Source organism: Cibotium barometz, chromosome 5 (assembly GCF_041138505.1).
Source record: "Cibotium barometz isolate CiBa-2024 chromosome 5, ASM4113850v1, whole genome shotgun sequence".
NCBI classification, from domain to species: Eukaryota; Viridiplantae; Streptophyta; class Polypodiopsida; order Cyatheales; family Cibotiaceae; genus Cibotium; species Cibotium barometz.
Window position 1 is genome coordinate 46533938 of NC_141050.1, and position 25926 is coordinate 46559863.

The 25926-nt window shown below is 39.6% G+C and overlaps 1 protein-coding gene across 2 annotated transcripts; it reads right to left on the reverse strand.

The window, feature by feature from the left end:
* Nucleotides 1–23154: 23154 nt before the first annotated feature.
* Nucleotides 23155–25532, reverse strand: LOC147638561 (putative WRKY transcription factor 17). Of its 2 annotated transcripts, none has more exons than XM_086798476.1 (3): nucleotides 24097–25532; nucleotides 23729–23854; nucleotides 23155–23613 (listed from the first exon to the last, which is right to left on the reverse strand). In XM_086798476.1, the coding sequence occupies exons 1-3, from the start codon at nucleotides 25158–25160 to the stop codon at nucleotides 23457–23459; spliced, it is 1347 nt and encodes a 448-aa protein (XP_086654602.1). In that variant the 5' UTR covers nucleotides 25161–25532; the 3' UTR covers nucleotides 23155–23456. The 2 variants fall into 2 exon arrangements, with proteins under 2 accessions (XP_086654602.1, XP_086654601.1); XM_086798475.1 differs by having other exon boundaries at nucleotides 23729–23869.
* Between the last annotated feature and the right edge of the window lie 394 nt (nucleotides 25533–25926).

Below are 25926 nucleotides of genomic sequence, written 5' to 3' on the forward strand. Positions count from 1 at the left end.
GTAAAAGAATGGACACAATGTTTACTTTGGTGGATGTAAGCATGCCTAAGGTGAAAGCTTTTATGTTTGCACAAGGTTCACGTGTTGTGGTGGCCAATATAGATATATGGCATAAACGTATTGATCATGTGAATGAGCAATGCGATTGAAGTCTATGAAAAAATCAAAAATTGTTTACAAGTTTGCAAAAGTTTAAGATGGATGGAATGCATAAAGTATGTTAAGTATGTCAGTTTTGGAAATAAAACAAAGAATGTATTTCCACATGACAGGAATGTAAGAGAGCACTTGATGTAAGAGAGCACTTGATGCAGCGCATTCAGATGCATGGGGTTTAACAAAGACAACATCAATGGGAGGATGTCATTACTATGTATTTTTCATTGATGGGACCACACAAGAAAGGTGTGGGTCTATTTCATAAAAGAGAAAAGTAAAGTGTTTACTCACTTTCAGAATTTTAGAATAGGTGAAAAGCACATGTTTGTAGGTTAAGTACCTAAGGTCAGATGGATGGGGATATTACTTCTCCAATGAGTTCAGAGTGAATACTTGAGAAAGCATGGAATTCAAAGGCAATTCACATCATGCACATACACTCCACAACAAAATGGTATTGCTGAGAGGAAGAATAGGCACATTGTAGAGGTTGCTCGTGCATTGATGGGCTAAGAAGAGCATGCCTCACCATTATTCGGCTAAAATAATTACAATTTACATTACAAACAAGACCCCACAGTGGTGGCAATGCATGGTGTGACTCTAGAGGAGAAGTATACTGGTAGAAAACTAGATTTTTCACACTTGAATGTACACATTCCTAATGAGAGTAAAAGGGGTAAAGATGTTATAACCCTATTACCACACGTGAGATTAGGGTGAGAAGGGATGCTATCTTTGATGAGATGAGAAATTGGTATGCTACTATAAAGAACTCAATTGGTGCAATGCATAGGAGCATGTGTTACACATAGAATATAGGCCAGGAATCATAGTCTCATTGAGTGGACCAAGGGAGTCCTCTAGTAATGGGTCTATTGATAGACCATAGAGTGGTAAGCTGTGTTAAAAATCAGTCTTACAGGTTCAACAAGTGCATCACATAAAGGTAAAGAGAAGGTTAATGAGTCTCTTGGTATGCCTGGCATTTCAGTAGGTTATTCATATGTTGATGGAGAGTCTAGTGGCTTAGAGCATAGTCTTAATGAGGAGTTTGGGATTCTAGCTATGAGTACACCTAGTTCAAGAAAGGCAAAGGCGGCCATGAGGACACCAAGGATAGATCCACAATTATGCAGGTATGGTAGGGTCAAAAACCATGTTTAAAGATTGACATATGATGGTTATGTAGCTCACCATTATGGGTGCATAGCATAAAGAGAATGTTGGGGAGAGGGAGAGCTTCAAACCCTAGTAAGCAAACACACACACACACACACACAAGAGAGAGCAAGACACAAGAGAGAGATGGATAGCTGAATTTTCTTCTATCTTCTTCTTCTCTACTCAACATAACATAAAGATAAGAGTACACACTATATGGGTTAGTACTCAACTACTACAACATACAAGGGTCGGTCCATAATGTGAGCCCGACTAAATGAGGTCGCGCTATAACTATGCCAGTCTCTAGTAATCCAAAATGATTGTCACACAGCATGTCATCCCACTGGCTGCATATCACCCATAGTCTCACCAACCATGCCAGTGGTGTAGATGCAGAAGCTATCATCCACGCGGGTCATGAATGTCCGCCCACAGTAGTAGTTGAGCTTGATATCTCAACACTCCCCCTTGTGCTCAACTCCACACAACACTGCAGTCCAAGTAAGCTCCTAAACCTATGGATCTTCTCTGTGCCCCAATGCCTTCATGAAGATGTCAGCCACCTGATCCTTTGTGTGCTGACATATACCAGATCTACATCTGCTGCTAGAACCTTCTCCCTCACAAAGTGATAATGCACCTCAATGTGCTTCGTTCTAGCATGATATACTGGGTTATGCCAACTATATGTTGTTCATGTTGTCACAATATATAACAACTGCCCTATCCCCCCACAGGCTCTCCCATGTCACCCAAGTAGCTTCTAAAACCAAGCTACCTCACAAGCTGCTATAGCAGAACCCCTGTACTCTGCCTCCGTATACTCGACAAGAAAACTGTTGGCTGCTTCTTAATACTCCAACTCATAGCAGCACTCCCAATTGAGAACATAAAACCAGTGGTAGACCTCCTGTCTGTAATACTACCAGCCCAACCAGCATCTATGTACCCATGCAACTATATCTCTATACCAGCTTCATAGAAAAGTCCATAATCAACTATGGACTTTATGTGCCTGAGGATCCGTCTAGCCGTATCCAAGTGTGGCTTACTAGGGGTGTGCATAAACTGACTCACAAGTCCAACAACATAGCTCAAGTATGGCCTTGTAATGGTCATGTAGATCAAACTACCCACTATGCGCCTATATGTAGTGGGGTCCTCCAAAAGCTCACCTATATCTGCGGAAAGCTTTGTGTTCTGCTCCAATGGCATTGAAATAGGCTTATAGCCTGTCATACCATACTTGGACAACATGTCCAAGCCATACTGCCTCTGCAATAGTAAAATGTCATGAGGTGATCTCACCACGTCTTTGCCCAAGAAATACCGCAGCTCAACTAAATCCTTCATCTCAAACTTCTACTTCAAAAGCATCCTGACATCATGTATGTCTGCATCACTATCACCAATGATAATCAAGTCATCCACATAGATCACTAATAGCATAATCCCTCTATCTCTCTTTCTCACATATAGTGAAAAATATGCATTGGATATCTAAAATCCAATGGTAACAAGATACTCCCTGATCTTGTTTGACCATGCTCTCGGTGCCTGCTTCAAGCCATACAAGGCTTTACGTAACTTGCAAACAAAATTTGGATATGCATCACTCATAACATGGTGGCTGCAATCATGTACACTTCTTCTTGCAAATCACCATGCAAGAAAGCAGTCTTTACCTCCATTTAATGCAAAGACCAACCCTTTGCTACAGCCATAGCAATGACAGCTCTCACGGTTTCCATTCTTGCAACCGGGCTAAATGTCTCCTCATAGCAATGACAGCTCTCACGGTTGCCATTCTTGCAACCGGGCTAAATGTCTCCTCATGGCAATGACAGCTCTCACGGTTGCCATTCTTGCAACCGGGCTAAATGTCTCCTCATAGTGTATGCCATAAGTTTGCGCATAGCCCTTGGCAACGAATCATGCCTTGTACCTGCTCACTGAACCATCAGCATTGTGCTTGACTTTATACACCCACTTACATCCAATTGCCTTCTTTTCCTTAGGTAAAGGCACTAACTCCCATGTTGTATTTTTATCCAATGCTGCCATCTCCTCATCCATGGTATCTTCCCATTCCTTATTTCCAATTGCCTACTCAAAGAAAGTGGGCTCAACCTCCTATATTTCTTTTACCATGTAAGCAGAATGATGGGCTATAGATCCATCATATCTCAACCTGTCAACAGCGTATCTAACCCTCGTAAGCCTGCGTACACCTGGATCACTACAGGTGTCCTCAAAGCAGCCCTGGTTCTCCTTACACCAGGAGTAACCATAGATGGAATGCCAAGCTCCTCATTAAGGCTCTGCTCAGAGCCACTAGAGTCACTATCCACATATGAGTGACCTGCTGACAGATCAAGCACAAAAGGTTGATCTACCTTCTTCTTCCCTTTCCATGATACATGTGTACCTAAATCATTCCTCAACCTACCTAACCATGGGCTAACATTGAGTCCACTGCTCGAGGATTCCCCAGATCCACTCAGCATCTGTGATTGCTGCTCTACATGTGGTGCAACATCTGCATCTTCTGTTGCCTTCACTACCAGTGCATACCAGCTACTCATCTCATCGAAGACAACATCTATGCTTACTCGCATCTCACGAGTGGTAGTGTTATAACATCTATAACCTTTTTTCTCCATAGAATAACTAATGAAGATGCATTTCTCTACCTTTGGATCCAACTTTGTTCTCACTTCATCAGGAACATGTACATATGCAATACACCCAAACATTTTCAAGTGAGACACACCCGGTCGTATGCCTGTAAACTTATGTACATGAGTCATACCATGAACAGGGCAGTTAGTGTCCTGTTCATAATGCACACAGTAGTTGCTATTGCTTTTTCCCAAAAGTAATGTGGCATATTCTTTTCGGCCATCAAGGCACGTGCAACTTCAGCAATGTGCCTATTTTTCCTTTTTGCAACACCATTCTGTTGTGGAGTGTACCTGCACGTAAACTGCCTCTTGATTCCCTGCTTTCTCAGGAAATCGCTGAAATCATTGGAGAAATAGTCTTCCCTATACCATCTAATCTTAGGCATTTTATTTGCATGCCTTTTTCCTTCTCGACCAAGGCTTTAAATCTCTGAAAGTGAGCAAACACCTCACTTTTCTCCTTGATGAAATAAACCCACACTTTCCTTGTGTGGTCATCAATAATGTAACATAGTACCTGCAACCTGCAATTGTTGCAGTCTTGGTCGCTCCCCATACATGTTAACGTATGACATCTAATGGCCTTGCACTGACATGCTTTTCATGTGGGAAAGCATGTTTAGCCTGCTTACCAAGTTGGCATGCTTCATATACCCTATGCATACCATCAACCTTAAACTTTGGCAAAGCAACAACATTTTGGGCCTACATAGACTTTAGTCGTATATTCACATGACCAATGCGCTTGTGCCATATGTTAATATATACAAAATGACACCTATTCCATGCGTAAACATGGTTGCCTTTATCTCAAGCATGTTCACATCCAAAGTAAACATCCTGCCATTTCTATTACCCTTTGCAACAACCAAGCGAACACTTATTTTTGAAGTCTTCCACAAAATATCCTTGATGAGAATTAAACCTCACTTGCAAACCCTGCTCAACCATTTGTCCAATAAAAACCAACTTCTTTTTAATATTCGGAACATGAAGTACATCAGCTAAGTACTTCATTTTGCCATCTTGCATAGACAATGGCACTTTACTAGCATGCGCAATATCATCACTTGTTTCTACATAACATGCCTTTTCCATTTTCTCCATATCTCTAAACCACTCAACATATGACTAGTCACGTGGTTAGAGGCACCAGGATCCACATACCATATATATTGAGATCCTGACACATCCCCTGTTATGGAACTAAGCATGTGCTGCATCACAAAGAGCTACTCACTTTTGTCATCACCTCCATGTTTGCTAGATGATGCATAGTTGCCTTGTGTTGTAACCACTTTTAATGTCATTCTGCTTTTTGTAGCAGTCATTTGCCATGTGTCCTGGTTTGCCACACTAATAGCACTCTATGCTATTTGCATTTTGATTTCTTTGCCAACCACCTCGGCCTCTTTGGCTCCCCCTGCCTCTAGACTGGCCTCTTCCACCTGTGTATGATTGGTGATGTGAATCATTGGATTGTTGTTGTCCAAAATTCTGATTTCTTTGTCGGCCACCACCTTGGCCTCGACCATGGCCTCTCTACCTCTGCCTCTACTTGAATTAGAGTAGAAGGCTTATTCTGATGTGTTCCTGCTTTGTGAAGAAGAATCCTCACCTAAAGCCTTTTCTTCTATGATCAGCATATATATCATCCCAAAAGTTGGGAATATTCTCCCTAACTGCAATGGAGGTCTTGAATGGCTTGTACTCTTTGCCAAGCCCATTCAGACAAACACTCACCAAATCATCATCCTCCACTTATACATTGATAGACCCAAGGGATTCAACAATTCCCTTGATCTTTAAGACATATTCATTGATAGACATGCAAGTTTTCTTTTCCACAGTATGGAACTCTTACTTTAACTGCTACTTCCTTGCCTTTGTGTTAGTATGGAACATCTGAACTAGATTCTGCCATGTAACTGTTGGAGTGTTTGCATCCTGTATGTGGCCTATTCATAGTGTCTATGACACTAATTGAAATCCAGTACATCACTTTTCTTGCACCCTGATTCCAATCCTTGAATGCCTTTATATCTGCAGGAGTGGCATTCTCCTCAGATAAATCTGGAGGCTCCTCATTATCTCCTTCTGGATAATCCCAAAATGCTTTACCCATTAGGAAATTAGTCATTCTGAACTTCCAAGCATGGAAGTTATTCTTATTTAGCTTCTCACTAACAATCTGATTAATTCGATCATACATGTTTTCCTACAGCAATCAAATAACCTACAAACAAACAACTTCTGTATGCAACCTGTAATACAGCAGTATCTCCTAACTGTTGTAGCGGTACTTCAGCATAGCTTGTGTGTCACCAAATGTGACCAGAGTACATGTACATACACCTAATATCAAGAATACATGTGAAAACCCTATTTGCACTTCCAAAATGCACTCCTGCATTGCAATAACCAGATTTTGAGCAGAAACAATTCTCTACCAACCAGAACTTCCAAAAAACTACCAAAAATACCAACCAGATTTTGAGCAGAAACAATTCTCTACCAACCAGAACTTCCAGAAAACTACCAAAAATACCACGTAGTGACCTAACAGGGCCCATAATACGCTCGAAACGCGAATCTGGCCAAAAAAAACTTTGTCCAATAGGACTACATATCTGCCATGTAGCTCCGCTCTCGTGAAGACATCTCCTCAATCGAAGATGTGTAGCTCCCAGAGCTACTAAGGGGGTGTTGTACCTAAACCAAGAAGGGGAAAGAGATGATGGTGCTTTTACCCAGAGCTACTGAGGGGGTGTTGTACCTAAACCAAGAAGGGGAAAGAGATGATGGTGCTTTTACCCATGTAGTACCGCTTCCTTCCTTGCTTGTTCTTGCCTCTTGCTTGCGTCCTTAGGTCTCACACCAACCAGGCTCTGATACCATAAAGAGAATGTGGGGGAGAGGGAGAGCTTCAAACCCTAGCAAGCAAACACACACACAAGAGAGACATGGATAGCTGGATTTTCTTCTATCTTGTTCTTCTCTACTCAACCAACATAGCATAAAGATAAGAGTACACACTATATGGGTTAGTACTCAACTACTACAACATACAACGGTCGGTCCATAATCTGAACCCGACTAAATGAGCTGGTGCTATAACTATGCCAGTCTCTAGTAATCCAAAAGGGATGTCACATAGCCTATCACCCCACTGGCTGCATATCACCCATAATCTCATGAACCATGCCAGTGGTGTAGATGCGGAAGCTATCACCCAGGCGGGTCATAAATGTCTACCCGCAACACTAGTTGAGCTCGATATCTCAACATAGCAAAGGTTGTGTAAGAGGTGGAACCCATATGTTTTGAGGATGTTCTTAGGCATGTACATTGGGAGAAAGCCGTGGATGAAGAAATGGATGTATTGGATACAAATAAGACATAGGAATGGTTACCTTTGCTTGAGGATAAAAAGGCTATTAGATGTAAGTGGGTCTACAAAGTGAAACACAACTTAGATGGAAGCATTAGCAGGTACAAGTCAAGATTGGTTGCTAAAGATTATGGACCTACATCATTAATTATGAGGAGACATTCAGCCCCACTCCCAAGATGGCAAACCGTGAGAGTTGTTATTACAGTGGTGGCTATGTCAAAAGGTTAAGTTTTGCATTAGATGTATGTAAAGAATGTGTTCTTGCATGGTGAGTTGCAAGAAAAAGTATATTTGGACTAGCCACCCACTTGGTTATGAGGATTTAAGTCACCCAATTTATGTGTGCAGGCTATATAAAGCCTTGTATGGCTTGAAGCAGGCACCAAGAGTATAGCCTGATAAGATTTCATAGTATCTTATCACCATTGGCTTTCATGTGGTAGATGTTGATCATTCACTCTATTTTTAAAAGAGTGAAAAAGGAAATTGTGATCATCACCATCTATGTAGATGGCTTGATTGTTGGTAGTGACAATAATGAAGAGCAAGTTAAGAATGTAAAGGGTCTCCTCAAGAAGAAGTTTGACATGAAGTATTTGAGTGAGCTGAAATACTTTCTTGGCATTGAGGTCATCAGGACGCCTAATTGTATATGGTTGATAAAGACATTATACATTAGACATGTTATTCAAGTATGGTATGGCTAGCTTCTGTAAGTCTATTTCTGTACCATTGGATAAGAATGGCAAGCTAAGTGCAAATACAGATGAGATTTCTGTACCACTAAATCAAAATGGAAAGCTCAATATAAATATATGTGATATTTTGGAGAATGTCACTATGTGCAAGAAGATAATGGGCATCTTGATCTACATGATGATCCACCAGGCCAGACATGTACACAGCTGGGTTGATGCAAGTTTTATGGAAGTTGCATTTAAATAGTGTGAGGCGCACACTATGCTATGTGAGGTAAATAGTGGATATGGCCTCTTTTGTGAGGCTACATTTGGATAGTGTGAGGCACATACTACACTACGGTGAGGTCCATCGTGGATTATGGCCTCTTTTATGATGTTGATATATACACTTGCAAGTGTATGAATGCACTGATGTAGATTGGGATGGTAGCATCTTGGATAGAAGATCTACTAGTGGGAGTGGTGCTATTATATGGAGCAGAAACAAGAAGCAATCTCGATAGTTGCCTTGTCGAGTGAAGAGGCAAAGTACAAGGGTGTTGGGATGGCACTATGTTAGGTAGCTTGGCTACATAATCTACTTGGAGATTTAGGGCTTCATGTGAATAGGCAGGTTATCATCTATTTTATGGCAACCGTAGTAGTATACAGTTGGCCATGAACCTAGTGTTTCATGCACAAACCAAACACATAAAGGTCCATTATCACTTCATCAGAGAGTTCTTGGCAAGAGATATTGATCTTGTGTACATCAACACTAAAGGAGAAAGTAGCTGTCATTTTCACCAAGGCCTTGGAAGCAGAGAAGCTTTGATTTTGCACTATGCTTAGAGTCTGGGAGATGGAGTTGAGCTTGAGGGAGAGTGTTGAGATGTGATGTGCTTGGGTGACCGTTCCACCTTTACACCACTAGCACGTTTGGTAGACACAATGGATCTTTGCCAATGATTCTATAGCTGGACTACACCTACCTAGTCTAACCGAGTTATGGCATACTTATCTTGGCAGCTCACCTACTTAGCATGTTCACATTATGGACCATTTGTACATAACACTCTTGTACTTATGTTGGTTTTCATTTAGGATTTTTGTAAACCTCTTTTGAGAGCAATAAGTAGAAGAACATTTCAGCCTTCCATCTTTGTGTGTGTCTTATCCATTGTTGTGTGAGTGTGTGTGCACTTCAAGTTCTCTCTCCTCCCCCAATCTTTTCAAATAGCACACACAATGATTCATGTTTTATTCATATAAAGCCTCTTATATAGTATCATGTCACAATTCTTATGACAGCACTAATGAGGTCAAAAAGGTTCCCCTCAATCTCCTCCATGAATCTAGGCTCCATGTGGGCTCATTAAATGATGTGGAATATCCTCCAATGCAACTTGATCTCCATATTTTTTTGTAGTTAATTTAAAGATTTTGCATGAGTAGAATTAAGATTAAATGTGCCCCCTTCAACCTTAGTGCATGGGCATAGGTTCTGGGTGTATTTCCCATAAATTCTCCCTTAACCAAAATCCATGACAATGCTACATCTCCCCTAGCTATATGATGGCACTTATAGTGCTCATGAGACTTACTAGTTATGCTTACAATGACATGCCCACAGGTCTTATATGGGTACGATGACAATGCTAGATAATCATGTGAGAAATCCTAATGATGCTTACAGATCTTCAGGGTTAAGTAGTTATGTTAATAAAGGTGAGGTTTTAACATGGTGGGTGCAATGACCTTGGGCTACTCAAAAAAGCCTACTTTGATTCAACAAAGTTAGTCTCATCTTCCTTGACCTCTTCTTTTTCATTTGAAATTTCACCTACAAGGTAGGCCTTTTGAGCCTTTTTCCTAAAAGAATTATTCTCCTCAAGATGATTATTCACAAGACTTCTTTCAGGAAAAAAGGACTTTTGAGCCTTTTTTCTTGAAAATATAATTATCCTCAAGATGATTATCCTTGCCACAAAATCCACAATACTTCTTTCTCTTTGACTTTAAATCTCTGTAGCTTTTCTTTATGAAGTTCTTGTTGGAGTAGGACTTGTTTTCAGTGTAGTATGCCCCTTCATAAGATCCAATCTTCTCTTGCTTCTTTTTTACTCCTCAAGGAGTACATCTTCAATGTCCTCCAAGGAGGGATCTGGAAGATTAACAAGAGTAGAGACCAAGTATCCATATTCTTCATCAGTCGTGCTTTTTAACAAGACAACTTGCATCTTCATCCTCTAGTGGTGCTCAATAGTTTCTAGTTGAGATATTAAACTTTTCATATGATTCATCTTTTTATATAAGTTGAAAATTTGTCAGAGGCCGTCATTTCTAATTTAAAGAATTGCATTTTAAGGCTAATCTTGGAGTTTATCAAGAATCTTCCAAGCTTTAGCTGAATTTTGAGCATTTGCAATGTGATGTATATAGTTATCACTGAGACCTTATATAATAATGGCAAAAGCTTTTTCATCTTTTCTTGCTTCCCCTCTCTAATGGATTCCTTTTCTTGCTTCCCCTCTCTAGTGGATTCCTTTTTGTCTTTAACACTTGAAATTCCCCACAATCCCTTGTTCATGAGAGTGAACTTAACCCTAACTTGCCATGTGTGAAACCTTGTTCCATTCAACCTCTCAATGTGAAGTAATGATGTGGCCATGGTGAAAGAATAATCTTACCACTTGAGATTTTACTCAAGGGTATTTTATAATGCTGTTACAAATGAGTTTAGTGCTAATGGAACTTGATTAATCAAAAATTAGTTTAAATAGCCCCCTCTACAAGTGTAAAAAATATAGATCTCTTTGGAGCAATGAAATCAATTAGGATCAAAATGATTCATTCAAAACATCACTAGGCTTTCAATAGTCATGGATTATCTTCAAATTTAACACCATAAAGAAGTCATTAAGCCCTTTAATCAATGATTAATCTTAGTTTTACCAAAAAAGGTTACAAAGAGTACATATGCCCAGATCTATAAGAAGCAGTCATTTAATGATCGTTTAATGAAGACCATAGGCATGTAGAGCATGTCAGAAAACCCCTAAGGCTTTATGGAATAGTGTTGATTTATGCTATGTGCATCAATTTCGTTCTTATCTCCAAATCTGTAGTAGGAAACTATGAAGTCGATAGCATTTGTGCACAATTGGTGTAGCCCATGGCTATGCCTGAATGTATTGAAGAGATTTCTCTTGAAAGTACTCCAAGAGATGGAGTGTGGAGGGGGAATTTCTCACTCCATTAAGGGTGGGTTTCTATAGAGTTACTAGAGGAGAGGTTAATTAGTAATAAGAGTGGATAATAATGATGATAAATGTTGAATGATTATGCTTAAGCACAGCTAAGATGAGGATGAGGCTCTTATACAAAATGTTAGCATGAGAGAGAGGATTAGGATGGGATTAAAAGGAGGATCAAAGAAGATAAGCATCACCATTATAGTAGCATGATTAGGGAGCAAGATAATTAGGGTATTGATGACATAGTTAATCATAATATGGAGGTAAGGAAATGGCACACAATGATTCATGTTTCATTCATAGAAAGCCTCTTATATAGGCTCGTGTTACAATGCGTATGACATCACTAATGAGGTCAAAAAGGTTCCCCTTAATCTCCTCCATGAACCTAGGCTCCATGTGGGCTAAGAATCAAACTTTGTGGGCTCATTAAATGTTTTGGAATCTCCTCTAATGCAACTTGACCTCCATGAATTTTTCTAGTGAAGTTGAAGCTTTTACATCAATAGAATCAAGCTTAAATGTTCCCCCTTTAACTTTAGTGCATGGGCATAGGTTTTGGGTGTATTTCTCACATAGAATATAATGATCCTTTGGTAGTACTTGACATGTCACATGAATCTTTTTTAGCACCCGACATGTCACATGAACCTTTATAATTCCTTGAAGTGAGTAATAGGTGGAGCTAATTCAAAATCAATTTGGCTTTTCTCTCATCCATGTATGATACCATTTTTTAGACACAATGTGTCCTAGTATAACCCCATACTTACCCAAAATTGGCATTTAATGGATTTAAGGATATACAATACAATCAACACCTTAGAAACACCTTTCTTAAGTAAGCCAATTGGTCTTTCCACCTGGCATGAGCATACATATTGTCAATTAAAACATCCAACCACCTCTATAGATAGTCCTTGAAAGTATAACCCCACACTTACCCAAAATTGGCATTTAATGGATTTAAGGATATACAATACAATCAACACCTTAGAAACACCTTACAATCAACACATATTGTCAATTAAAACTAAGTGCAATGGAGGTCTTGAATGGCTTGTACTCTTTGCCAAGCCCATTCAGACAGACACTCACCAAGTCATCATCCTCCACTTATACATTGATAGACCCAAGGGATGCAACAATGCCCTTGATCTTTAAGGCATATTCATTGATGGACATGCGTTTGTTTTCCACAGTATGCAACTCTTGCTTTAACTGCAACTTCTTTGCCTTTGTGTTAGTCTGGAATATCTAAACTAGATTCTGCCATGTGACTGCTGGAGTGTTTGCATCCTGTATATGTGTCCTATCATAGTGTCTGTGACACTAATTGAAAGCCAGTACATGAAGTTTCTTGCACCCTAATTCCAATCCTTGAATGCCTTTATATCTGCAAGAGTGTCATTCTCCTCAGATAACTCTAGAGGCTCCTTCATTGTCTCCTTCTACTACATAATCCCAAAATCCTTTACCCAACCATTAGGAAATTGGTCATTCTGAACTTCCAGGCAGCATGGAAGTTATTCTTATCTAGCTTCTCACACTAACAATTTGATTAATTTCGCCAGACATGTTTTGCTGTAGCAATCAAATAACCTACAAATAGACAACTTATGTATGCAACCTGTAATTACCTATCCTATAACTCCACTCCTGCGAAGACAGCTCCTCAATCGGAGATGTGTAGCTCCTAGAGCTACTGAGGGAGTGTTGTACCTAAACCAAGAAGGGGAAAGAGATGATGGTGCTCTTACCCATGTAGTACCACTTCCTTCCTTGCTTGTTCTTGCCTCCTTAGCTCTCACACGAACCAGGCTCTGATACCATAAAGAGAATATGGGGGAGAGGGAGAGCTTCAAACCCTAGCAAGCAAACACACACACACACAAGAGAGAGCAAGACGCAAGAGAGAGATGGATAGCTGAATTTTCTTCTATCTTCTTCTTCTCTACTCAACCAACATAACATAAAGATAAAAGTACACACTATATGGGTTAGTACTCAACTACTACAACATACAAGTGTCGATCCATAATGTGAACCCCACTAAATGAGCTGGCGCTATAACTATGCCAGTCTCTAGTAATCCAAAATGGCTGTCACATAGCTTGTCATCCCATTGGTCGCATATCACCCATAATCTCACCAACCATGCCAGTGGTGTAGATGCGAAAGCTATCACCCAGGCGGGTCATCAATGTCCATCGTAGCACTAGTTGAGCTCAATATCTTAACATGTCGTCCACTACTCTAGGCACAGCATGAACCCAATTGGGATAGAAGTGGTGCACCTTACAAGAGGTGGTAACTTTGTGCTCAAGGCAAGGATGATAGAATTTATGTCAATGGGCCAAGATGGCAAGCATGCCACGTATTATGACCAAGCATCTCTGGCAAATTCAAGGATCGTAATGTGCAATTGTTTAAACCTAAATGTAACATTAGTAATGGATCGTGAAGCTAGGACATTTAGAAGACTTCTTATTACAAATGGAAGGGCCTATTAAAAAGGAAAAACCATAAGAAATGTTCATATTAGAGAAACTCTTTCCCATCCAAGTAGATATAAGAGACAATCTATTGCATGCAAGCACATATACTACATGTACATGAAAGTGTTTCACCATGCTTATGCATCAATCCATGCTTTCAAAGATAGAGGTAAAGTTTCCACTCTCTAGATTGAAAACGTACGCTTGAGCAATGATATGCATCACTTTTCTTCTTATTACTTTAGTTTTATATAAATCTTCCATTTGAAGTGACATGCATTTCATCTCCTAATTATATGCTATGGAAATGCATGTCACTTCAAATGGTATATATTGTCACTTTTAATGATATATATTGTCACTTTTAATGGTGTATTATTTTCTCAAATTGCATGTCACTTTAAACAATCTATGAATGTTAATTTACTATATGTGGCCTAAGCTACATAGTTATACGTCGCTTCAAATGATAAATTATATTTCCAAAACTACATGTCACTTTGAATTGTATATTGTTTTCTTAAATTTCATGTCACTTTGAATGGTATAATATTTTCTTAAATTGCGTGTCATTTTAAATAGTCTACAAATGTTAATTTATTGTGTGTGGCCTAAGTTGTGTAGTTAACTTATATTATCATGTATAGATATGCATATGCTATGAAGATAGCTTTATGATGATGAAAGAAAGGTGGCACAAGCACATGCAAAAGAATTGTCCCTAGCAAGCACATGCAAGACAAGATAACATTTGCATCCACATCAATTAACTTTTAGGAATCTGAAGGATTTTGAGAAACAACTATTCTTGGTAATCATGTGGTAAACAAATCAATGCATAATATTATTTGTATAGTCTTACATTCATAATAGGCATGTTTTTTATTTAAACGTGGTAATTACAACTCTGGAACATTTGATGATGCTCTTAGAGAGAGAGAGAGAGAGAGAGAGAGAGAGAGAGAGAGAGAGAGAGAGAGAGAGAGAGAGAGAGAGAGGGAGGGAGGGAAGTAGGGAAGGAGGGAGGGAGGGAGGGAGGAGGAGGAGGAGGATGTTCTTTTAAGATTCGAGACCGAATAATCCCAATTGCTATTATTTTAATATATTAAATCAGTAATGGGCTTTGAATTTAGGGTTTGTGACCAGAAAGAGGACTCTCAAGCTAACCCATCTGCCCCACGTTGGGTTGTAGAGCCCTGTTTAAACTCACAGCCCTATTGTAGAGCCCTGTTTAAACTCACACACATCACTTGAGAAAATTATTTTCCCAATGAACCCTCTTTAAACTCACAGACATCACTTGAGAAGATTCTTTTGATATTTGGGGAATAGTCAGAACTAATGTTATAACGAGTTTCAAGGATCTTTAATCTTAGGCACATTCATAACCACACAGAGGACTCTCATCCTAAGGATTTGCCCCATGTTGGGTGGACTAAACTCACACCACGACTTGAGAAGATTCTTAGGCACATCCGTGACCAGAAAGATAACTCTCATGTTAATGATCTACCCCATGTTGGGTGTACTAAACTCACACACACCACTTGAGAAGATTCTTTTAATGTCGAGGAACCCAAATGTTATTATTTAGAGAGAGAGAGAGAGAGAGAGAGAGAGAGATTCATAACTTTTTAAACACCCTTTGACTATGTGTTCCAATATATATTTTCTAAGAACTCGTCTTCTTAGCTAAAATATTATTTTAACAATTCATAACTTTTCAAATAACCCTTGTCTATCTATTCCAATTTCTATTTTCTAAGAACTTGTCGTTGTAGCTAAAATAATATTTCAACAATTCTTTTTGTTTTCTTCGTAGTTTTATCTTCTTCTTATGGCCTCCACAAATAGACCTTAATAAGAACTTCAGCAATGTTAAAGATGATAAAGTATCTTAAGCATATGAAAGTGGCTATCTAGGAAGTTTAATTACAAGAGTATAGAAGGTGTGAGGAAGAGGAGAGGTGGACTAGGCATGCTACTTACAACCATCAATAGAGGCAAGCAGATGTCAACAAAAATAACCATCGGGGCCACTTTGGATGCTGCAACTTTGCAAATACATGCAAGATGTATTTATTGGATTTTGAATTACAATTTTGAGAAAATATATATTTACGTATCACACTAAAGTGTGTGATGTGCTTAGCTAAAATTCTGGAAAAAAATATCCATAATTGAAAGCTTAACATATTGCCATGAACACCTATGTGAAAGAAAGTAGGGTTTAATGTATTTGCGACTTCCAAATTTGAGGAACATTTTGACGTTTTACACTTGATTCAAAATTGTTTGGTTTTTGAGAGGTTTTTGTTATAGATACCTCCAAAAATTTTCACTTGATTGTTTTTTAAAGTAGATTTTTTTTCCACCTTTTTGTGAGGATTTTATATTAAACTACACCCATTACTTAGGGGATGGGAGGGAGGGGATGAATTTATTTGAATTCATGTCCTTTTGGTAATATTGGAACATCTTAGCATTGCGCTATCTCCCCCACCCTAGTTTTTTTTCACTTGAGCAAATCGGGCATTAAACAACTACCTAGGCGACCCTGGTTAATAATAGAATAGACGTTGACTGTATAGCTTGTGTGAATCCCCAACTTTATGCCTCACTTGCATCAATTTAAGAAAACCTTCGCATCCAACCTAACATTCTTGTACAACCAATAATAGCACAAAAGTCATGATGTGCCTAATTCTCAATCATCAATTTCTTGTTCTATACATAAATACTAAGGTGTTTTTCTTCTCCTCTCTTCTATGTTCCTCTTTTGGCACCTTGGATTCTCCATAATAAGGACCTGGAGAAAGAGACAACGTTGTCAAAAATACGTGTTATTTTGGGAGTGTGCTTAAAGCGGCTCTCTTACACTAAAAATACACCTTTGCAGAAGTTTTCAATCACACGCTCTTGTCTGTAGAGAAGTTGACAATTCTAGCAAGAAATGCATGCACAACACCTTACAAGTGAGTTTGTTCAACCAAGATAGTGTTGCTTCTAATGTGGACATACATGAGAAAAGTGAAAGGAGGTATTCAAAGTTGAAAGGTCTTAGAGACGTTAGGGTACAACATGTGGGGAGGAGGGGGTGGCCTAGCGTGCCTTTGGGGGGTTCAATCGGGAGTTCCCAAAAAGAAAGCGTTGCGCGTGCCACACGGTACTGACACGAGGGTTGCGTGCCAATAATATATAATATATAATATCCGCACAAAAATAATAATTTAATTAATTCATTGGCTCCCTGACTCTCAGACGAGACGTTGACACGATACCGAAGCATCATTACACGTGTATGGGTCTGGTCAGAAGTCACATGAGCTTTTGGAACTTATGTTGGGCTTCTTGTTGTTGTGCGGGCGTTGAAACATGATTGGTTGGTTCCACGTGGTGAGGAACCCTTGAAATCATACAAAATGTAACCAAAGTTCAAACCCTCCTCTTTATAATTTGATTTTAAAAATTCAACTCTTTTTTTGAGCAAAAGTAGATATGTATTTATAAACATTTTTTAACCAAAAAAGATTACACTCTTACTTGCAAACCCCCATCCTTAGGTCAACAAGCCTCCCTCAAAATGTTTTTAAGCCTACATCACATTCTTATTCTAGCATTCCAAAAGGCTCATAAAAAAACACTCGTCCGAAATTTTAAACACTATCTTACACAGAATTCCAATGTAGATTAATTCATCGAGATCCTCGCCGGATTTTCTTGACCCACATCTTGCATAGAATAGACTCCACCCCATCATGATTCATGAAGTCATCCACCCACCACCACATCTTTCCTTTAGTGTGGTCTGTCATGACCTAATTTTCAAATTTCACTTTTGTCAATGAAAGCAATCATGATATGACATACCTTTTCAACATAATTTCACATCAATATGTCATGATTCATCTGTCATATAATACATCTATGTTTCATAATAAAAATTTACTGGGTTATATTCAACCTTCTCACCAAGGGTTGAAAAGGAGAGAGTTGAATTTGAACAAGCATTTTAATTATTCATAATTTCATCCAATAACTATTTCTTGGGATTTTCCTCTCTCCCCACAATTTCTCAGAAGTTGAAAGGTTAAAGCAAAGCTATCTTTTCTCGAACCATGAAATGCAAGAGTTTGAGTAACATATAATGATTCATGATCCATAAGATAAGTGCCCAATGCTCAAGTGTTGATGCCATTGAGTTCTTCCAACCAACGCGTTATGCTTCTATCCCCGCCCGAGCACTTACAACAACGAAGGGCCCATTCACAACAAAGGAAATGGGTGACATTGAAGGAAACAATGAGTGACAACGGATTGGCCAACTCACAATGATTTTGACTTCCTCCAAGGCATTACATTTCTGTACACGGGCCGACAATTCCCGCCGCAACAATAAAAATAAGTTTCCCTTTCACCGGTCAGCACACCTGAGTTAGCTCGAGCTCACAAATACCATCAATGTAATGTGTAAAGCAATGGAAAACTTTTGGCTTGGTCATGTGACATAGCTTACTTTTTACTTTTCCACCTAGCACATATGTAAACACCCTAGCAACATTATTGTCCCCTTCCTCTTTATACTTCTATCATTTCTCAAAGAAACTCAGTCCTAGTCACAAAAAAACATCATGGCAGGTGTTGTTTCATGGCTATTTCCCCTTTCATGCCCGTCTTCTTCATGTTTCTTTAAGAAGAAGCATAGATGTAGTGACCCAAAAAACATCATGTATTGTGCTTCATTGACAAATAATGAAAGTGACCTTACTATAATTACTTTTGACCATGTTAGGCATAAAAGGGTTGAGTTTTAAAAAAAATCACTAAAAAAATATCAAAAAGAAAGTTTTTAACTTCACAATGACACACTGCAAAAGGAGTAACTTAATTGTAACCTCTATATCCATATGGTACATTTTGATTGATGAGTCCATGACCCCTCAGTGATATGATAGCATGAATAAGGACATCAAACCATATGGTTCACACATAGTTTCTTTTTACAATTGTGTCTCCATTTAAGTGAAACTACCTCTCTTTAAGAGCTTGTATTGAATATCATTTAACCTTGTACCAGATGAAGGGGAGGGCTTCACTTTAAGAGCTTGTAATCAATATTGTTAAACCTTGTATAGATTAAGACGGTGGTTTCTCGAGATTTAAACCTTGTATAGATGAAGGGGATGGTTTCTCAAGTTTTAGGGCAATATTATTACCTAACTATAACCCTTGCAGCTATTCAAACAAGATGGTGGATCTTGACGAGAGACACCACAATGTATTCTTATTTAACATCATTCAATAATCTAATACACAATAACCAAGCTTCTTCATTTATCCCTAAGAAATGTTTGCTTTTTAGAGTCAACGTAGTGAGTTAACCATTTTCTTGATAATTTGCTAACCAAAAAGCTTCAAAGGACCACATTTGAACTTGTGGGGCTAGCAAGATGGTCGGCCCTTTATAAGCTACACATAAAGTTTTTATAAATATCTATGATATATGCATCTAAATTATGTTCAAGGTGGTACAACAAGCTTTCCATATGAATTATAAAATGTGAATTAAAAATTGTGAAAGAAACCAAAAGGAAATTCGCAATGATCTTATTACAACTAGTCCACATAAAGGAGAAAAAAGATATTTAAACGCATATTCAACTAAAAATCTAATTAAACATGGTGATGGCAACATGGGTGGAGGAGTGAAGAGATTATGAAAAGTTTCTTTATTGCTACCTCACATAAAAAGGACTTATGTGACTTGTTTATTTGAAACATTTGATGTTTGCAATGGATGCAGTTGGATGTGTGGGAAAACGTGAAGTGTAAGGATGAAGGTAGGTGTTTTGTTTCTCCTTTATCACCTTCCAATTTTTAAAGTTTATTCATGACATAGCCTACAATCTTTATGATTATAAGTTCTAATATTGTAATGGTAGATTTTCAAATTTTATTTATGATGTAGCCTACCTAAAAATCTAAAAGGTTATAAGTTTTGTTGTTATAATGGTAGCATCTTGCACGCATGTCAAAAAACAAGTGTAAGTTGCTCTCTCTCTCTCTCTCTCTCTCTCTCTCTCTCTCTCTCTCTCTCTCTCTCTCTCTCTCTCTCTCTCTCTCTCTCTCTCTCACACACACACACACACACACACGTGCGCGCGTGCACCCGCATGTGTGCACACATACACACACATAATTCTTTCCTAAAAGCTTGTTGATAGGCTTTATACCACCATAAAGTACAATGATCTAGGAATATAATAATGGTGACTACTAAAGAAGCTACCAAAGAAATCATGAGCATCACAAGCCCATAAATAACATTATGGTTTAGCTCTAATGGTTCACAAAAGCAAGTGTTTGTTATGCTTGACATCTCATTAATCTTTAAAAAAAACACTTGTGATACAAACCCTTGTTGCTACAAAGAATTTGCATATCTTTATCTACCACTACTTGCATCATAATGTTTACTTTATGGTGAAAGACAAAAGCAAAATATAAATGGTGGAAATTTACTTATTGTTGTAAGAGCTTGAAAATGTATTCAAAATGCCTATCATTGCCGCCTAGTTAGGTAAGAAATTTGGTCAACTACTTACATAGCAACATTGTGTATGAGATTATCTAAATAGACATGTAAAAGAGAAGGTTATATCATGTGTTTTGAAAAACAATCAACACATATTTCCTATGTAAAATGCATGAGTTATAAAACAATCAATTACCATATGCTTTTTATTATTTTAGGGTACTATTGACTGCAACACCATTAGTACCAACCATCATGCTTGATTACATAATTTTAGCGAAACATAGAGCTGCTTGCAAAATGGCTACGTAAATATGTTACCACAATTTAAAAAATGGACATGATTCTCTCAATATAAAGACACACATTAAAGGAATTTGGTTTCTCATTGTGATTTATAAGGTTTATAAATATAGCATTGTAATAAAACTCTCTAGTTATCTCAAAAGTTAAAAATAACGCTTATTGTCCCTTTTTGACAAAAAAAACTTTTAAATAACAAATGCTAAGCACTTAATAATGTATAGATTTATATGAATCATTTCATCGTTAACTTGACCCTTATTCAATATAGCATCGTCACATTCTAAATATTGAATCAAAGAATATCAATTTAATCTATTTGACTTCAAAGAACACATTTTCCATGTGCAGCTCACATTGCTCTACTATAACATCCAATTTAGTAACCCTATCTACTTGTTTTTCCATTAATTTCTCTCCCTACACACATGTGCACACTTGTGAACAAAGAGAGAGAGAGAGAGAGAGAGAGAGAGAGAGAGAGAGAGGGCCTCTGGTGAAAGGAGGAGATAACAAGAGCCTTTCTCCATAGACAAGAGGTCTCTCCCCATCATTCAATGTGTGTCGTGTGTGTGTGAAAAGGGAGAGGGTGTGTAAAGGCTGCTAGTCCACATCCTCTAAATTCAAATTCTACCAAAACCTCCTCCCCTTCCCAAACCTCCAAATTCTTATCACGTGGCAACTTTGTGAAACTCTTCCTTTATATAATATAGAGATAGAGAAGTGAAGAAGCCCATAAATGATTAGTTACATCTATATGTGAAATGGCATTATTTTCTATTAAGTTAACCTCACCAAGTATGTTAAACATCTTAAAAAAATAAAAATTGCAAGCCTATAGAGCAGCAATGGAGGTTCCATCCGCACGCCTTGGCCGGGACGAGGGTTCCATCCGCACGCTTCCCCCTCTTCTCTTCACTTGTGCAAAGGGATAAGGTAAAATCATGTGTGTGTGGTACCTCCTAGCCAAACCAAGAAAAAGAGAGAAACAAAGGACTCAAACCCATGGTTCATTTGAATAGCACCACTCCACTACAATGGCCGTGGTTATGGTAAACATCCACGTGCAACATTCTCTCTTAAGTAAAATTGAAATGATGATTAAGCACCTATAAATGAGTAGCTTGGTAGGGTGAACAGGTAAAAGACGTCATTCGCTTCGGAGCTACCCTATCATGAGGTACTCAAAAGTCGTGATTCCTCACCTACCCTTAGTACTAATATACTGTACTACCCACTACTACAAAAAGTCCTGCGTTACTCCAAAGGACATGCTTTATCTCCGCCCTTTCTCAACCTCACACCGCACATGCTCTCTCTAGAATCCACAAAGCTTATCGAAGCAAATTAAACCACATGATATTAAATCTTTATTTACGTAATACCCCATTTTAAGCTCAAGAAAATAGGGAAAACATAATATAATATCACCAAATTAGTGGCAAGGTCTCAAGTGAAATGCTGCCTCTCCCAAAGTAGATCTGAAAGCGATCCTCCACTCTGATCTAACAAAAATTAAGGCTTCACAGGGCACGCACATGGACCTCAATCATAAGCCCTTTTGTGAATTTACGTGGATTGATAGCCCCCCAATGCATTAAACGTGAAAAATTTGGCAAGTCAGTGCTATATATTAGCGATGGTAGGTGTGGGTTCAGCTTCTCATTGGTTTCATGGTTTAATTCTGAATGATGCACAGTTCATTTGTGTAGTTTCTTTCCATGTCCATTGCCACCCTTGAGACCTTACAAAGTTAACACATGGAAATAAGTTTTCTGAACTTTGATTTAAGGAAAACAAAAACCTCGCGCTGTGTTCTACCAACTCAGACGGCTTCATTAATACAAACCTTGAGCCTGCCAGGTTAGGCCCTCACATCACTGCAACTTTAGACCATGAATAGCCTCCGCAGCAGGCTCAGGCATATTCACATAGTAGCTAAATAGTTTTGCCCACTCAAGGTATTTTAAAATGAAAAGATGGCAAGCATCCTTGTTGAAGATAAGAATCCAAACTTGATCTTGTCTGTCATATATCAGACCCCACTCAGTTATCAGAATGTCACAACACAAGTCAAGAGGACCCATTGTCCACATGCTACACAATGCCTAGCCATGGCCACTCTACAGTCTACACTGCAAAAGGGATTGCAACATCAACCAAGAACAATATCAAGGAGTGGAGAAATGCTGGGAAGAACAAGTAACAATCTTCAATATTACCCACGGGATAACCATTGCTCATGCTAAATCTGCACCCCAAAGATTCCATCCTTTTACTTCATGGCTAAGTCCATTCATGTAAATGTCATCAGGGAGCAAAGCTACATGAGGAAAAATAGACCTTGAACCAAGCTCACACTCACAATGCAGTATTTTCAAAGCAAACTCATAAGAGACATGAGATCCTTATCAAGGAACCCCGTAAGTACAAATCCCCTGAATATAAACATAGCTCCGACTGGCAACAACACATTAAGCAGGAAGAAAACACACTGGTCGATAGGATGCATTACAAAAAAAATCTCATTACAAGTCATAACATACAGTAATCTCCTATGCTAGGGGGCTTCAGGCCCCATTAGTGTTCCACCATGCCGGTCTCCGAGGTCGAGATCATCATTGGAAAAGTATGGGTCGACACACAGTAGCTATCAACCCCTCTTAAAGCATGGCCAATCACAAAAACAGAGAGGTATATCTTCATGCAGACTGAGAAGTGAAGACACGAGAAACCCAGCCATGGGCTAACCACAAGAAAGATATCTATCACACGTCTTTCAAGTGCTGACCATTATGCTAGCATTGTCGCTAAGCATTTGGGAGTGATTGTGTTCCCCTTCATATGTGACAATCAGCATGTTCAGGTCATCTGGGGCGCGTTCCACATGCTTTCTAGCAGGACATCCTCTGACACTACTGCATTTGTAATAACCCCTGAACCAACAGTAACAAAACAAAATTTAGTAAATTGTCATGTAAAAAGAATCTCAAAACACTGGCAATGATGCTCTTTAGAGAGTCACATATAACAATGGGGCATATTCCATACCTAGGATGAGGAGATCCCTTGATGGGTTTCTGCCCATATTTTCTCCATGAGAATTCATCTGCTGGTATATCTGCCATCTTTGCACTGACAGCAGGCACTCTAACTACCCTCTTAATTCTTGACTTCCTGAAAAGTTTGCCACTAGTCACTCAGAAAAGAGGAGGCAGGCTAGTCTGCTACAATTAGTGTGGCAATTGCAAAATTAAAATATTAAGCAGGCACAGCAGTGCAAGAAGGGTTTGGAGGGGGGGGGGGGTACTAAACATTGATCCATGCAAAGCACAAGCAAAACATGTATATAAGGTGGGAAAAAATAAACAAACTTTCCAACAGCAACATAAGAAAAAATAATGGCCACTAATACACACCTGCGCTTGGAGCAATGGCATCTTCCAGAGCTGTGGCACTTGCCACCAGCTTCTTCCAGCTTCCCACTGGAGCATTTCTTCTTGGGGCCAGACAGTGGGGGGCGGCCTCCAAAGACTTGCTGAAAAATGGAGTTTTTTTCCTTGGTCACACTGCCATCAATACTAAGAGATGACATGAAGGAGCTGGTGGTGGTGGAAGGGGGAGGAGTGCAGCTGACAGAATGCTCAGAGTGGGAGTAAGCAGCACTCTTCCCATAGGACGTCTCCAACAGATGACCCTGGGCTGTTCTATCACTAGGGTGCAAAATGGCAGAGCCTTGGAAGAAGAACTGTTGGGGAGGGGGAGGGTAAGCCAGGATGGTGTTAGGGTCGGTCCGGAAAAGAGCAGGGGAGGCTAGGAGGCTGGTGTTCACACGGGTTTGCTGCGGGATGACGACGCAAGGCCCATAGAGGGAAGAGGTAGGGATGGGAGCAGGAATAGGGTTAGGGTTCGGGGTAGTATATGGGATGGACTGTGGCATGGGGCAGGCTGTAAGCCATTGTTCACTCTTGTTGAACATGACCTTGGGCAAGGAATTGGGCTGAGAAACATCTGGTTTGGTCATGGACATGGCAGGCGCACGCTTGATGGCCATTAGAGAGGGTTCAGGAGATTGGCTATCAGGGGATGAGGATGAGCCTTTGTTGGAGTCGAATTCAAGCCCTTCTGATGAGCTACAGCTCGCTGGGGCTTCCATGAGGGCGGCCTCAGTAAGCCGGGCAAGAGAGGCCGCTTGTCCACCGGGGGCCCTTCGAAAACGCGCATGACCTGATCTGCTGAGCAGAGAAACTACCTTCTTGAACTTGGATATGGTTGCATCTGCCACACTTGAACAATCCTCTTGCAGATTGGGCGGGGGCGGGGGGTGTTGCTGTTGTTTCTGCTGCTGGGGGTAATTGTGCTGTTGTGACAGAAGCTGTATGAGCCTCTGCATGCTCTCCAGCCCTGCAGACGCAGCCTCCTGCGCATCCCTGTCCCTCTCCAAAGTAGCCAGTCTGTTGTAATCCAGCAATTCCACCGCCATGGCTGTACAAATCGCAGATCGGAGAACAACCCAACTCCTAAAACTCACAGATTAAAGGAACCCACGAAGGGTGTAAAAGAAACGAAGGCGATCGTTGTTGGGCGATGAACAGCTTTGTGGTAAGCAGTAAAAGAAGACCAAGATATGAAGGATAGCAAACACAACCGAACCCATGATGCGCCATGCCCAGATAAGTGGGCAAGAGAGAGAGTGAGTGAGAGAGAGACTCACGAACCTTAGAGAGAGAAAACACACGAGGCGGAGTTCATATCGGCAGCGCTGGCAAAGAGAGAGAGGAGACAAAAGGGCGATATAGAGAGGGTGAGTAGAGGGAACGGCTTTGGAGTCAACAGTTTCCCACACGGCGGCCCCGGAATCCACGGCCAACCGCACTTGGCCTTTAATTTAGGTTTATCTCACCTTCAGGTCCGGGTCAATGTAGAAGGTGCCGCTTTAAATTTCAATGCCGCAGTCAAACATTGGTGGGGGCCATTTGCCACTCATGCCCTCTGCCTGTCGTCCGATCAACTACTCCAGATCTAACGGCTCTGCAGCGCTAGCTGCTGTGGCCGTCCAAGAGCGTTGACCCGTGGGGCTCCCCGCCAACCATCAATCATATCACAAAATCTCAATTTAGATTATCTCTCAAATTTCTCAATTATTTATGATTCTTGACTATAAATGTTTTTGCCCTGTGAAAGGGAAATCCTTGAATATATATATTCGCGCTCCAACCAAGGCAGTTGAAAAAAAAACATATTTTTTA